Below are 16881 nucleotides of genomic sequence, written 5' to 3' on the forward strand. Positions count from 1 at the left end.
ACCTCCCAGAATATTGGAAATAAAAGCAAAAATAAACAAATGGGACCTAATTAAAATTAAAAGCTTTTGCACAACAAAGGAAACTATAAACAAGGTGAAAAGACAGCCTTCAGAATGGGAGAAAATAATAGCAAATGAAGCAACAGACAAACAATTAATCTCAAAAATATACAAGCAACTTCTGCAGCTGTATTCCCGAAAAATAAACGACCCGATCAAAAAATGGGCCAAAGAACTAAACAGACATTTCTCCAAAGTTGATTACTTTTTAAAGTTACTGAAGAGTTGGAGTCACTGGGATTATTATGTCTTAAAGTCCACACTTTAATCTTTTTGGTCTATTGGTATTTTTAAATTTCTTAAGTAGATATTGAATAATGTATCCACCAAAAAGAGCAGAGACTTTGTACTAGCAGAGATCTGTATTTGAATTCTTAATCTGTCGCTTGTAAACTCTAACTTTGGCTGGGATAAGTAACCACTTTGAGCTGTAGTTTCCTCTTCCATAAAAAGGCAGGAGAATCGCATCCACCTGGTAGAGCTGTTGTGAAGATTAGATTATGTGAAGTGCTAAGCGCAATGCTAGGCTGGTAAGTGTCCTCAGTAAATGACATCTATTATTATGTTAAGTTTCTGGTTTTGGAGGGACAGATATTGTCATTCACTGTGGGAATAATTATGTATAACAGGAAGCAGCATTGTCTTAGTATGTTTCATGACAATGTTAGTCAAATTTGTTGGGACTAGCATAGCGAAAGGGCTGTGAATCCAGAAAAGAAACAGGTAGCTTACAAAGTAGCTTAGAAAGTAGTCATACTTGCACCCTAGAGTAATATTAGTGCTAGAATGGTACAAGTGCTCAGTCAGTTCAATAGCTCGGTCATGTCCGACTCTTTGTGACACCATGGACTGCAGCACTCCAGGCTTCCCTGTCCACCACCAACTCACGGAGCTTACTCAAACTCATGTCCATTGTGTCGGTGATGCCATCCAATCATCTCATCCTCTGTCGTCCCCTTCTCCTCCCACCTTCAATCTTTCCCAGCATCAGGGTCTTTTCTAATAAGTTGGTTCTTCACATCAGGTGGCCAAAGAATTGGAGTTTCAGCTTCAGCATCAGCCCTTCCAATGAATGTTCAGGACTGATTTCCTTTCGGATGGACTGGTTGGAGCTCCCTGCAGTTCAAGGGACTCTCAAGAGTCTTCTCCAACACCACAATTTGAAAGCATCAATTCTTTGGCTCTCAGCTTTCTTTATAGTCCCAACTCTCACATCCATACATGACTACTGGAAAAACCATAGCTTTAACTAGACAGACTCAGAGGATGACAAAAGTAAACTAGACAGATATTGAGTGTGATTACATGAGTTTGATCAAGTGTTCAAGATTCTTATTGTAAGTAATGCAAAATTAACTCTACTAGATTAAGCCAAAAGAGAATTTCTTGGCTTATAAAATTATAGGAATGAGGCCAGTGTGTGATACTGCTAGATGTTGGGCTCTGTCTCTTGACCGTTTCTTAGCTTTGCCTGTCTGCTTGGCTTCTTCATGCATGAACTCCCCTCCAGCTGGTAAGGAAGATGGCCAGTGAACTCACATCCTCCCAGTTTGGCACATCCCAAATCATAAGGCAGATAGTACTTGTAAGTTCCCGCACGCAGAACAGTCCCAGTGGGGACTCTGATTCACTCAGCTTGGCTCACATGACCATGCCTGAATCACCCACTACAGTTGGGAGATGGCTGTTTCACAGATGGTCCATTTGTCTTCCCCTTGTGGCTAGACATGGCACCATGGTTGACAGTTCCTTCAGGATGGAATAGGGAAAGGAAGCTCTCTAAAGGAAAGGATGGATATTTTTACTGGAAGGTGGGGGGCATACAAATCTGGTAATAATTTCATGTACGTTTCATTAGATGAAATACTCTGAGATACTGATTGAGAGGAGTTGTAGTGAAATTTATTATTCGGGGGAATTGTTCAAGTTTATGAAAACTGGTGAATAAAAATATAAAAGCAAGTAGCCAGGATGAAGAGGACACAGTGGGAAAAGAGATCAGATGGGCCACCGAACTCTCTAGGAAATAGGCAAGTAAGGACTTTAGGGACAGGAGTAATTCAGTAGAGTCTTAGCTGAAAAATGCTGAGACTAAGAGGAAGAAATGCAATAAAAGGAAAGAAAACAAGAACCTGGGAAAATGTGAAATAAGTGTGTCATCAAGGAACACTTGAAAGAACAACGCAGTCAGCCAGAAAGTTAAAGTTCAGGACTAAAGCTTATACACATCACTGCATTGCTTTATTCAGAGAGAAACTTCACAGGTGAAAAACCTGAGCTAGGCGGGTATTTCGGCATCACCAAAGTAGAAAATTATGTGACTAGAGACCATAGCTGAGTGGTTAAGAAAGTTTTTACTGAAGTTGTTTAATGCCTTTAGGGATTTTTTGGATATTAATAAGTAAGTATGAGTGATGATCAATTAAAAAATATATGTCCTGGGTGGATTTTGCCGTTATCTCTGTTGATCAGCCCATTTTATGCTTTTGTTGCTGCTGCTGCTGCTAAGTTGCCTCAGTCGTGTCCGACTCTGCGCGACCCCACAGATGGCAGCCCATCAGGCTCCGCCGTCCCTGGGATTCTCCAGGCAAGAACACTGGAGTGGTTTGCCATTTCCTTCTTCATTATGCTTTTGTTACATGTGTATAAATGTCTAGTGAAATGACTAAAGTTTTCCATTTTGCGTGTCATATTTTTCTATCTTTTTTTGTGTGTGGTGGAAGGTTTACTGCCTCTCACAAATACTCTAAACCAAAAATTAGTTTCTGTACACATCATCCATTTCCTCTCCTGTTCATTTTCATGCAAGTATTTTCTGAGCATCTACTGCCCTGAAAGCCCAGTGTGTATGTGCCCTGGAGTGTGCATTAGAATTCAGGAAGGAACAAAGCCAGGCTTTAAAACACAGGAAAATTGGCATTAATCCAACCTAAAAACACATCCATAGTTACACATCGTGGTGGATGTAAAAGAAACAGGCTGGAAGTTGGGACTGGCTTAAATTGGGCTGGAGGATGGATAGGTAAGGTGCTCTGAGAAAGGAATGGTCAAAAAAGAGCTTAACAGGTGAATATCAGAAAAATAAGTTGTGATGGATGAGCCCATGCAAAACCCTTAGGAATGTATAACAAGGGCAGCTGGGTGGCTGAATGGCAATGATGGTTCTTCACTTCTATTCCCTAACTCCTCCATCTGCAGTCATGGTCCAGCAGGTCGAGAGAGTGTCTGTCTTTTCTGTTGAATCCCTGGAGGGGTGCTACTACTGCTACTGCTAAGTCGCTTCAGTCGTGTCCGACTCTGTGCGACCTTATAGACGGCAGCCCACCAGGCTCTGCCGTCCCTAGGATTTTCCAGGCAAGAATACTGGAGTGGGTTGCCATTTCCTTCTCCAGTGCATGAAAGGGAAAAGTGAAAGTGAAGTCGCTTAGTCGTGTCCGACCCTTAGCGAACCCACGGACTGCAGCCTACCAGGCTCCTCTGTCCATGGGATTTTCCAGGCAAGAGTACTGGAGTGGGTTGCCATTTCCTTCTCCGGAGGGGTGAGTGTGCTGTTATTTAGCTGTTGTCTCTGGGCTTCAAACCCACCCCTCTCTGCTATGCTGAGGTTATGATTCAGTTAACCACTCTTTTCATGGGTTCAGCTGGCTTCCTGTTAGGTTCTGTCTGTAGGGGACATAGAGGAAGACGGTAATACAGCAGGAGAAGAAGGACTCCTTGCCTGCTTTCTGCTCATCAGAATCAGTCCAGCTTGTATTTCCCCCAGAAGGAGTTGGTTCTAGTTCTCAGCTTTGTTTTTGTTTTTTTTTCTTCAATCCCGGAGCCAGGCCCCTTCTGATACCATGACCAGCAGCAGGGAGGGTGCCCTTCTCACATGCCTGGGTCCCACCTCCCACAGGATGCCTGTTGCCAACATCTTGGTTCTAGTGACCCTATCTCTTTTATTTGCCTCCTTGGTCCTAAGAATGGTAGCTGCCTCTTGCAGTCACCATCTTTGACCCTTCCAACATCTGTTTGACCAATTCCTTATATTAAATTTTCCCTCTTAAGGTAACAGGTGGAACATCTGTTTTCCTGACTGGCCGTGACAGATGCATGGATGGTTTCACTGTCTGCTCTTTCCCAGACTTACCTCATCTTAATGAGGATCCCCAGCTGGGTCCCTCCAAGGCCAAATGTCCGTGTGCAGAAAAGGTCAACCACAAGCAAGAAATGAAGATTGTCAAGATGGAAGATGTATTTTTCTCAGGTGCTTGCACAGTCTGTCTATTCCCAATCTCCACTGTGCAATATCTTTTCCAAGGTTAGCAGAATTATAAAAACATCAGTTTGGGCATTATTGACTTTTCAACCAGGATACCGAGAAAGTGTTTCAGCAGCCTCGATAAATTAAATCTGGCCACCTAGCTCCCAGACTGGCAGGCTCCTACATCATTGACAGAGAAGACAGGGAGAAGCAGTTTTCCCAGCTGTTGCTGTAAATGATGTGCATTGTGTTCACAATCATTAGCAGGTGGAGGATTTGAAGTGTGGGTAGATTGCAGAGCTCCTCTTTTAAAAATGCATAAGCACTTTGTGAGTTTGCTAAGTTGTGATTCACTCAGCTCGGTTTGAATTTTTCGTAGAGGAGAAAGACTCTGTAGTCTTTCCTCTTTTATTCCTTTTTTGTCAATAAGGACTCAGGGCTATAGTGGAGAGGGACCAAGTCCACTCATTTAATTTTCTTGATTGGTCCTCAATTTGTCCAAGTTGTAAAATGCTGGAAGATTTAGTGTTTAAGGACTCTATTGAGTTTCCTGCCCCTCCCATTTAATCCCAACTACAAATGCCTCTGGGCTCAAATTTATTTGATGTGTCCTAGAGTAAATTTTTATCCTGGAAGTTTCATCCATTTATGAAATTCTAAGCACTGCACTGTAAAGGAACCTTCTTTCCAAAATTATCCCCTGGTCTCATAGTATGTGCCAGACACTATATGTGCTCATGGTTGCTCTCCACTCCCAAACAAAATCAGACATTACGATATGCTCAGTGTACATTTTCCTGAAAAGTCCAGTTATAGCATTAGTGTTCATCCTAACATGATGCTCCAGCCAGACTGAAAAATTGGTTGTATAGCATGTTAGTAGAAACATAATCATCATATCTAACAAGCTCCTGATTTGTTTTGTTTATGTGGATCAATTTCTGGCTTCTAGCAGAATGAATGTGTACACTGGTCAAAGTGTGGATTGGGTGCCACAAACCATGAAACGCTTTTACCTTAATTATCTCATTTAATTTTCCTAAAACCCTTATGCTGCTGCTGCTGCTAAGTCGCTTCAGTCGTGTCCGACTCTGTGCAACCCCATAGATGGCAGCCCACCAGGCTCCACCTTCCCTGGGATTCTCCAGGCAAGAACACTGGAGTGGGTTGCCATTTCCTTCTCCAATGCGTGAAAGTGAAAAGTGAAAATGAAGTCGCTTATGAGGAAGATACTATTACTAACCTTACTTTTCAGAAGATGAAACTAAGGCTCAGAGAGGTAAAGTAGTTGATCCAAGCTGACATATTGCAGAGCCTGACTCTGGAGCCTGCAATCTATCTACTGTGTTATCAACTTGTTATAATTCAACACATGTATTTGACTCATTCATTTAATCATCAAACGTTTATCAAGCCTCTATTATGTGCCAGGCAGCAAAAATGATGTCCAACAAATTCAGCAGTGGTTTATTTAAAGATAAGGAAGAGCTATTAGGCTCTTTGACCAGAAACTAGTTAATATACCCCCAAAAGGCTGCAGATATTTTATTGTTTTAATATCAACAAATGAGACTTTTCTGGGAATGAAATGATTTTCTCCCTATGTCTGACTAATCAATTGTAACCTATTTTCTCCTCAAATGGAGAGAATTATTCCAGCCAGTATTGAAACCTCAGCAAATTGGGAGCAAAAGTATGTTGTAATTTGAAGTACCAAGGTATTTCAGTTCAGTTCCGTTCAGTCGCTCGACTCTCTGCGACCCCATGAATTGCAGCACGCCAGGCCTCTCTGTCCATCACCAACTCCCGGAGTCTACCCAAACCCATGTTCATCGAGTCGGTGATGCCATCCAACCATCTCATCCTCTGTCGTCCCCTTCTCCTCCCGCCCCCAATCCTACCCAGCATTAGGGTCTTTTCCAATGAGTCAACCCTTCGCATGAGGTCGCCAAAGTATTGGAGCTTCAGCTTCAACATCAGACCTTCCAATGAACACCCAGGATTGATCTCTTTTAGGATGGATTGATTGGATCTCCTTGCAGTCCAAGGGACTCTCAAGAGTCTTCTCCAACACCACAGTTCAAAAGCATCAATTCTGCGGCGCTCAGCTTTCTTCACCGTCCAACTCTCACATCCATACATGACCACTGGAAAAACCATGGTCTTGACTAGACGGACTTTTGTTGGCAAAGTAATGTCTCTGCTTTTAAACATGCTATCTAGGTTGGCCATAACCTTCCTTCCAAGGAGTAAGCATCTTTTAATTTCATGGCTGCAGTCACCATCAGCAGTGATTCTGGAGCCCAAAAAAGTAAAGTCTGACACTGTTTCCACTGTTTCCCCATCTATTTCCCATGGAGTGATGGGACCAGATTCCATGATCTTAGTTTTCTGAATATTGAGCTTTAAGCCAACTTTTTCACTCTCCTCCTTCACCTTCATCAAGAGGCTCTTTAGTTCTTCTTCACTTTCTGCCATAAGGGTGGTGTCATCCGCATATCTGAGGTTATTGATATTTCTCCCGGAAATCTTGATTCCAGCTTGTGTTTCTTCCAGCCCAGCGTTTCTCATGATGTACTCTGCATAGAAGTTAAATAAGCAGGGTGACAATATACAGCCTTGACGTACTCCTTTTCCTATTTGGAACCAGTCTGTTGTTCCATGTCCAGTTCTAACTGTTGCTTCCTGACCTGCATACAGGTTTCTCAAGAGACAGGTCAGATGGTCTGGTATTCCCATCTCTTTCAGAATTTTCCACAGTTTCTTGTGATCCACACAGTCAAAGGCTTTGGCATAGTCAATAAAGCAGAAATAGATGTTTTTCTGGAACTCTCTTGCTTTTTCGATGATCCAGCGGATATTGGCAATTTGATCTCTGGTTCCTCTGCCTTTTCTAAGACCAGCTTGAACATCTGGAAGTTCACGGTTCACGTATTGCTGAAGCCTGGCTTGGAGAATTTTGAGCATTACTTTACTAGCATGTGAGATGAGTGCAATTGTGCGGTAGTTTGAGCATTCTTTGGTATTGCCTTTCTTTGGGATCGGAACGAAAACTGACCTTTTCCAGTCCTGTGGCCACTGCTGAGTTTTCCAAATTTGCTGGCATATTGAGTGCAGCACTTTCACAGCATCACCTTTGAGGATTTGAAATAGCTCAACTGGAATTCCATCACCTCCACTAGCTTTGTTCGTAGTGATGCTTTCTAAGGCCCACTTGACTTCACATTCCAGGATGTCTGGCTCTAGGTGAGTGATCACACCATCGTGATTATCTGGTTCGTGAAGATCTTTTTTGTACAGTTCTTCTGTGTATTCTTGCCACGTCTTCTTAATATCTTCTGCTTCTGTTAGGTCCATACCATTTCTGTCGTTTATCGAGCCTATCTTTGCATGAAATGTTCCTTTGGTATCTCTAATTTTCTTGAAGAGGTCTCTAGTCTTTCCCAATCTGTTGTTTTCCTCTATTTGTTTGCACTGATCGCTGAGGAAGGCTTTCTTATCTCTCCTTGCTATTCTTTGGAACTCTGCATTCAGATGAGAATATCTTTCCTTTTCTCCTTTGCTTTTCGCTTCTCTTCTCTTCCCAGCTATCTGTAATGCCTCCTCAGACAGCCATTTTGCTTTTTTGCATTTCTTTTCCATGGGGATTTTCTTGATCCCTGTCTCCTGTACAATGTCACGAACGTCTGTCCATACTCCAAGGTATTTAGGAGATCATAATTTGCTATAATGGGAAGGGTTCTAGAATACCTTGATGTAGAATTGACCTTTCACAGACCCTTTTACTCTTTCCAGAACAGGTAAGCTTATGTCAGTGGAACTGCAAGGGTGAAAGGGTTTTCTGTGTTCTGGTTTAAATCTTCTGTCTGCTGTGGTTAAATTCTTGGGAAGGGGGTAAGCAAAAGAAAAAAGAAACAGCATGGTTCTCTTCTCACATCTGATTATTTTTCAGATTTTATAATGACCCTTCAGACTGCACTTCTAACTGGACTGTATTAATACCATCTTCTTCCTCCATTTCAACCTAATATATAGACTTCAGAAGCCATCTTATGAATTACCTTTCCAAAGCAGTAAAACATTCAGATGTGCTCATAAAATATTGAAACATGTGGAAGTATTACAGGCTCCACTAAAATTAATCTGTTTAATTTCCCTTTAATAGTGATAGTGCCTAGAATTAGTGGAAAGTAATACTTCTCTTTGCCTGGAATCTGGTGGATCCCAACTGACATTTAAATCCACGATGATCCCAGCAGTTCAGGGCAGAAATAATGCATCCGTGCCAGGATCTTGGCTTTGACGGGTCGTGGAGGGCTGCATGCAGTTTTCCACATGAGCACACAGGACTCACTCACATGTTGGTGTTCGTGTTGTTAAACTGCCTTTCAGAAAAGCCTCAGGTTCTCCTCCAAGTCCATTGAATAGAAAGACTTTCAGGGGAAGGTAACTCTTGGATGGAGAAATACAGGCCTGTTCTTTTTTTTTTTTTTTTTTGATGTGGACCATTTTTAAAATATTTATTGAATTTGTTACAATAGTATTTCTGTTTTATGTTTTAGTGTTTTGGCCACAAGGCACATGGGAGCTTAGCTCCCCAACCAGGGATCAAACCTGCACCCCTTGCTTCGGAAGGTCAAGTCTTAATCACTGGGCCACCAGGCATGTCCCCCAGGCTTGTATTTCTACTGATTCAGGAGGGTTTATGGCCAAAATATTTTATCTTGTTTTAAGGTTATAGGCAGGTGTATTCTAGCACATCTTTTTCTTCTCTTTTCTGTCTTTCTCCTATTCCTTTTCTTTCTTCTTTTAAGGCTTTGTTTAGTTTCTGAACTTTCCTCAAGAAAGATCAAACTAGATCAGCCCTGGGTTGGGGTGATTACTTTTCCTTGACCCAAGTCATTGGAACCATTTCTCCATGGAATCATATTAGTATAAGGATGGCCAGGTTTGGAGAAGCAGAGGCAAATTCTACCTTCTGAAGGAGAAAAAAACATTCTCCTCAGAATCTGGGCTGGCAGACAGAAACCATTTTTTATTGCTGATACTTTCAGTCACCAGCTGGCACATATTGAACAGTTTCTCTGTTGCATGGAAGATATTTATTTGTAATAGCCTGTGATAACTAGGACATTACTGCTGTGGTGATTCCTTCTGGCTAATTGGATTGTTGCATTTTTATTTAATGGGTATATAAATACAATGAATATTCAGTCACATTTGAAAAGTAGTACAGAAGAGCGAATATATATTAGAGATCCTTTTGGCATTGTGATTTATAGGGACTTTCTTTTTTACTATCCCTGGGGAAAAATGTTTAAATCTTTTAGATATGTAGAGGGCAGACATTGTAAAAGATGACAGGATATAACCTTCCTAATAGTTTCTATCCTAAGGTTTCTCTACTTTGACACATTAGAAATGATAACAAAGTGGGATCTTATTATCACGTGACTCATTATTTATGAGAATAAGATATAGTTGAAATCGAAACTGGATCCCTTTTAAAACATATAAATGTACCACATTATCTTTGCCCTTAATATTAGCATCATAAACGGGATTGATTTCCTTTTAATTTTTTCACAGCGTTAGTGCAATGAACTATATGAAGTGCCCAGTGTATAACATCTGATCAGTAAACAGTATTAGGTTTATGACTCCAAGAAGACTGTGGCTATGTAGAGACTGGAAGGCTTAGAGCAGTGACTTATGCTCAGGAAATTGCTTTGTGCAGTGACTCTGGATTTCCTAGTTTAGGCAGCTACCAACTGAGTATCTGAAAAATGGCTCTGCTTTAAATAGCTGAATGTACTGCTATGAATCAAGACTCAGGGAAACAGGGAGAGAGGAATTCACACTGGCTTAAATATAATGTAGTGGATCATATAAGTGAAACCTCATTGAAAGGCCTAGCTTCAGGTATGGCTGGATCAAGGTATTTCAGAATTATTATTAGGATAATAATAATTATTGAATTATTGAATTTATGCACTCTTGAGCCTTTTCTGGGATGACAACAATGAACTCTTCACTGTGTCTGCCTCAGGGTGCTCATGGTATAATAGCTGAGATGCCTAAGGTAGAAAAGAACTATAACAAAATGTGATATGTGTAATAATAGAGGCACTTACAAGGGAAGATCATAACTCAGAGGAAAAATTGACAACTATTTCTGAGGATAGGTGAACAAGGACTTCAGAGAGAAGTGATACTTTGAAAATTGTTTTGAAAGAGAAGCATGACTTTAACAGATTAGTTATAGTATTTGGGAGACCTGTTTTCAAATCCCAGCTCTGCCATTTACAAATTGTATAGCTTTGTACTAACTATGGCAAATTTCTTTTTGGGGAGCTGCAGCTAGGTCTTCGTTGCTGTGCAAGGGCTTCTTCTAGTTGCCAAGAGCAGGGGCCACTCTCTGGTTATGCTTTGTGGGCTTCTCATTGCAGTGGCTTCTCTGATTGCTGAGCACAGGCTCCAGAGTGCATGGGCTTCAGTGGTTGTGACACATGGCTTAGTTACCCCATCACATGTGGAATCTTCTTGGAGTAGGGATCGAACCTGTGTCCTTTACATTGGCAGGCAGATACTTAACCACTGGACCACTGGGGAAATCCTACAGCAAGTTTCTAAAATTCTAAAGTCTTTAGTTTCTTTATGTGGAAACTAGGGATGGAGATACTGACGTCTTAGAATTGTCATGAGGGTGTAGTGTGTTAATGGGTGCGAAGAACTTACATGTAGGTTTGTACAAAGTAAGCCCTCCCTGACTGGTAGCTGTCATTCCACTCTTCTAGAATCTCCCTGTTTATCTGACTGCAGTAACATGGGGCATAGGATTAGGGCTTAACATCAGCCACAGTAAAGTCAGTTAGCATTTATTGAGTGCTTATTGTGTGCCATACATTGCATTAAGAATTTCATTTTTGTTGTTGTTTGTTGTTCAGTCGCTCAATCACGTCCAACTCTTTGCAACCCCATGAACTGCAGCATGCCAGGCTTCCCTGTCCTTCACTATCTCCCAGAGAATTTCACTTACCTTATCTAATTCTACCCTTCAGCTCTTGAAAATAGGGAAATTATTATCTTCCTCTCACAGATAAGGAAACGGAAGCTTTGAGAATTAAATGGTCTGCCAAGGTAACAAAGTTAGTGATGGTGTAGCTGAGTAACTATCGACTCCATGGACTGATGCATTAGAGTGTATTTCCTCTTATGCAGCTTACCATTATTAACTTCCTTCTCTCAGTGAACTTGGCTGCTGGGTACTCCTGTTGCAACCCATTCTGTGTGCCGTCCTGTTTCTTCTAAAGACATGGTTGTGGATGCTTGTGTGTGTGTTGATATGCAGTGCTGCGACTCCAAGCTGAGCTGCCTGACATTCACTCCTTGGGTCCTGTGCTTCTTTGCAGGTGAGCCTTCCAGGTGGTCATCTTCGCACTGTGATTGCTGCTGCAAGAACGGCAAGGGTGACAAAGAAGGAGAGAGTGGCACCTCCTGCAATGACCTCTCCACCTCCAGCTGCGACAGCCAATCTGAGGCCAGCTCTCCCCAGGAGACAGTCATCTGTGGGCCCGTGACACGCCAGACCAACATCCAGACTCTGGACCGTCCCATCAAGAAGGGCCCCGTCCAGCTGATCCAGCAGTCAGAGATGCGACGGAAAAGTGACCTGCTCCGGACTCTGACTTCCGGCTCCAGGGAGTCGAACATGAGTAGCAAAAAAAAAGTTGTTAAGGAAAAGCTGTCAATTGAGGAAGAGCTGGAGAAATGCATCCAGGATTTCCTAAAGATCAAAATTCCAGATAGGTTCCCAGAGAGAAAACACCCTTGGCAATCTGAACTTTTACGGAAGTATCATCTATAGGGGCGGGTGAGGGGGTGGGGGTGGGAGAAGAAGAGCGTGTCACCGTTTTGAAATAAACCTCCTGAAAGAAATCCGTATTTGAAAAGAGAAAACAACAACTAACAATACACATTTGTTAGAACACAATAGCCCATTGATCTACTACTGCCTGTTTACCTAGTTCACCTTAACATGTCAATCCACAGGGTAGATTTCTTTCCAGATGTGGAAGTATAAGAAATTCTCTCTCTCTCTCTCTCTTTTTTTTTTTTTTTTGGTTCTTTGTTTGTTTGTTAACTTGGTCCCATGTGCTGAGTATCTTATCTATAGAGAGCCAGCTACATAAGAATAGCTGAGAGGCCTTGGGAATCATTTATCCCAAACTGGGTTTTCCTCTCCTCTTCTACCTCCCTCCTTTGAAGGAAAATTATGGTAGTGATTTGGCCCAATGCCATAGGTTTGGATTTTTAAATTTTCCTTTTTCCTTTTGTTTATGGGGCAATGGGGGGGGGAAATGGCAGATTTATATGACTTTTCACTCAAATCGATTATGTGCCAGTTTATATTGACTCCGTATGCATGAGTATTTGTGCAGCAGAAGCACAACCAAGTATGTATATACACACAGAGCACATGACCCCAGGGCCTGGGCCTCCTAAGGGGTTGCTCCTGCCCCCAGCAGCGCCCTCTTAGAGTCCTTCAGCCACAGGAGCCTCTGCTCTTTTCTTAAAACCCTCCTGGGAAGATTTCTGAGCCTCTCTTGGCAACATTTACTTACATCTAATAACCCCCATCATCAGCAAATTGTCTTCCTTATTTGGAAATGAACACCCTCAGGCTCCATTTTACTGCACTGCTCTTTCTCAGCACTAGGAGAAGGTGAGAAGAGCTAGTCACACATTCTTTGTATTTTAAAAAACCCAAACATCAAAAATTACTGCAAAATGACCCCAATTCAGCCTTCTCTACCCTGAGCTGAATTACCTTCCTTCTCTCAATGTTTTCAGAGTCCTTGCTGGCCGTGTTTTAATGGTGTGACCTTCCCACGTACTCCACTCCACGTTAAGTTCTCTGCATTCCTGTGTAGTTGTGGCAGTAAGAACAACACACAGTGCTTGAATAAGGGTCCGGCCTTTTGTTTTAAGGGGAAATTGTGTTTCACACATCCCCTAATCATCTCTCATAACTGTTTAAAGCTACAGTGCTTCACTGTTACTTCCTTGTAGCCAGTTTTGTTTGCCTTTGGGATCTGGGATTTGGCTGTGTCCATACTAGAATTTGGCTCTCACTTCTCTGATGTCTTTGAACAACCAAACTAGATAATTGAAGCTCTGAAATTAAGAGTTGGGCTTTCTAAACGGTCTTTCTTGTTTACATCCTTGACCTGTATGGACACAACCAAAAAAAAAAAAACCTGTTAATAGCCATCCATCCATGTGACTCTGTATTCTATTAATGTTCTCATAGTTTTTTCATAGATTTGTGGTAAATGAAGATTAAAGGGCAAGATTTGACTTTCAGCATTCCTCATGCATTTCAGTGGGAACTGAAAAAATATTTTTTTCCATCCTTAATTGTGTGCCAAGCACTCCTAATTTTTTTTTTTTTTAGTTTTGTCGGTGTGGGTATGTGTATATGTACCCCAGGTAATAAAGGCAACTGGATGATGTCTATGGGAGGGAGACATAGTGACCCATTGCCTCTTTTTGAAATCTTTCACTGATGCACATTATTATGTAAGAGGTGTGTCTTGATGCCTGTTATTAGTGTCCATTAACATATGGATAGTTTTCTGAATTTTTGTTAGTTCTTACCTTCACACCTGGGCAACAGACTCAGCCAATGTTTTCTTGTCCTGTTCAAATGGACCTAACAATTTTGCTAAAGTGAAAAAAGATCATTTGGGGAGTTGTGTTGTAAGGCAATTATATTTATGAATTTAAGTGCCGTTTTTTCATACATTAGTGTATCAGCAGACATTTGATCTTAACTACAACAAAGCTTGGTACAGCCTACCAGTATGTCTTTACTGTTTTCAATGTTTCTTTATACCATTTCACATTGGTCATATTGGTAATAGAAGAATCTACAAAGGATCATAGAACTTAATGGGTCAAGAAGTTGAATTTGGTGAAAATATCCCCAAACTCACTTTGCCCAAATGATTCTTATGGTCCTACAGGAAGTTCTGTCAAAGAGTTGGGGGTCTAACTAAAATGGCCAGAGTCCCAACTTTCTGAAATTTCAGATCTGATTGTAATGGCTTCAAGATAGAAACACACTAGTAAGAATTGGAGAACTAGTAAGATGGCCATCAACTCACTATTCCTACAACGTATGTACTTTAAATAGGAAATGAAACATTGCAAAGAAAATGTTGATGGCATTTCTCTGTTCTTTGACCTGTCATTTTTTTTTTTTTTCTGTTTAGGCTGTCTTTATACCCCCAGAAAACAAAACCAGCGGTGGCAAATCTGTTTAAAGTAATAATAACATTTTAAATCGGGGTCAGCTCAAACCAAATAGTTCACATAGCTGAAACAGCAACAAAGTGTTCATTTGTGTGGTTGTTGATATGGAAATAACAGTGAAAGTTAGTGATTCAGTCATGTCCAACTCTTTGTGACCCCATGGACTGTAGCCCGCCAGGCTCCTTTGTCCATGGAATTTTCCAGGCAAGAATACTGGAGTGGGTGACTGTTCCTTTCTCCAGGGGATCTTCCCGACCCAGGTATTGAACCCGGGTCTCCTGCATTGCAGGCAGATTTGTAGATCTGGTCAGTAAAAGTCTCTGCAGAGGCACCAGGTCCATGCACATCTTCAGTCCTAGTTCAAGTGGAGTTGAAGTGAGGGCTTTGTGGCCTGCAACACTGGAAATGAATTCTGGGTAAGTGAATTAGAAGATTAAATGCTATAGTGGCCCTGCACCATGTGTCACATTCATTTTCTCAAACTTAAAATCATTTCAAGAATGTTTAATTCATTTCTGGACAGAACAATATGTATGGTTTGCTTCTTGAATACTGGTGAGGTCAAAGGCTGATTTGAAGAGACTAGTAGCATCAAATGGGTCAAATGAATGAGTAATCATATGCACAGAGACCTTGGAAAATTCTGCCATGCTAAAATCCAGTGAGCTTGTGGAGGTCATTCTCTATGGTATATGGGTCTTCTGAAGTCAGAACTATATTTACAAAGTCCTCTGACCCACTATCAAAAAGGGAGTGATCTGTGTTCAGCAGGAAAGGGGGAAGATAGGAAAATAAAACTATTGGATCACGGTGGTAGTGTGCTCTCCCTTTCTCTGCTAAGAAAAAAAATTGCATTGAGATGTGGCCGTAAAACAACAAAGTGGCTTCCAAAATACGCAGTGATGTTATCCTTTGTACTTATAGACACAGTTATCTTCCTGGAAATGCATGCATGGTGAATTACAATAAAAGGGGAACAATGCACAAATCCTAAGTGTTCCCTTTGTTCTTTATTCCTCCATTGCTATAATATGTCTACTCCCAACTGATTCATGTGAGGCAGGGCACATGTATAAAAGGGGAGCTAACAGGAAATTTTTCATTTTTTTTCATTGGCCTTGCTTGATTCACAGGCACCTTGCTTGCTTGATTCACAGACACCTTTACCCATAGCACGGATGTGTACTGTTCACTCTGGGTCCTCTTAGTTGCCACTGCTTGAGCTTCTGGATAAACTTTGCTTCTCAGGGTTAGATTCCTCTCTGATTATTGCTTTGTTGGTACCTAGCAAAACAGGCTGCAGTGAGACAAAGAAAAGGCATACATGGTGTTTTGCTACTTGACACCAACTCCCAAAATGGGAGACAAAGTTTGATTCTCATATATTTTTCTCTGTTACAATTTCAACTTTTCAACTTTGTATTTATCATAGTGGTTTAACCCAGAGCACTTAAACGCTGGTATTTTCTGGCACTTTCTATCATGCAGTATGACTTGACTAGTCTTGGTCATCTGGATTATCTTGCCTAGAGTTAAGACTCTACACACTTTTAGGAAGAATCCTTTGTCAGCCTCCACGTGACATAGCAATTTTCAGAGGAAAAAGGATGAGAGTTATTTTCCCCCATGACTATGACAGATAAATGTTTTTGCCAGTTTGCATGCTGGGTTATAGGGTCAGCATGGGCCGTTTCTCTCTTAATGTCTTGGTATTGTTGGCATCTTGCAATCTTGATGACCCAATTTATTTATTTTCTTTTATATTGTCAAAATAATACACGAGAGACAGCATTAGAGTGAGCATTCTGTATTCTGAGTTAAAATGGAGTTAGATGTCATTTGTACAGGACTGTACAATGATTAATATCTGCAGAGAAATTAGACCAAATGAAACCTGCTGAAATGGGTTTGATTTATATTGCCTTCATCATTCTGATTTTAGATGAAATGGTTATTGCTCTCCACCCCTGCTGAAAGAAAAAGAGTGTTAAGCTTTAATAATCACAGCTTTGTGATGCAAGCACAAAGCTGCTTTGAAATGTTGTTTTTCTCATCTTGCCATATACACTGGAATGGAGATTCATCCCTCAGTGACCTCCATTGCAGAAGTGTTGGCAGTGTTTCCAGTACTCAGCATGCGGAAAGTCATTTGTAGCACTTGTAAAAATGCAGATCCCTGACCCTAATCCCAGAAAGTCTAATCCAGAAACTTCAAAGGGGGCCAAGGAACTTGCATTTGGGGCTTTCATCCTTAATGGTTT

General features: G+C 41.3%; 1 protein-coding gene across 2 annotated transcripts in view; it reads left to right on the plus strand.

The window, feature by feature from the left end:
- KCTD16 (potassium channel tetramerization domain containing 16) overlaps nucleotides 1-15608 on the plus strand; it is a 333749-nt gene extending 318141 nt beyond the window's left edge. For both annotated transcript variants that reach the window (XM_081504973.1, XM_081504974.1), the window contains one exon: nucleotides 11716-15608. In XM_081504973.1, coding sequence (XP_081361099.1) covers nucleotides 11716-12170 — 455 coding nt within the window. In that variant the 3' untranslated portion in view covers nucleotides 12171-15608. The remainder of the gene's footprint in view (nucleotides 1-11715) is intronic.
- The last annotated feature ends 1273 nt before the right edge of the window (nucleotides 15609-16881 follow it).

This window comes from Giraffa tippelskirchi, chromosome 6 (genome assembly GCF_054371585.1).
Source record: "Giraffa tippelskirchi isolate mGirTip1 chromosome 6, T2T-mGirTip1v1.2.pri, whole genome shotgun sequence".
In the NCBI taxonomy this organism is placed as follows: Eukaryota; Metazoa; Chordata; class Mammalia; order Artiodactyla; family Giraffidae; genus Giraffa; species Giraffa tippelskirchi.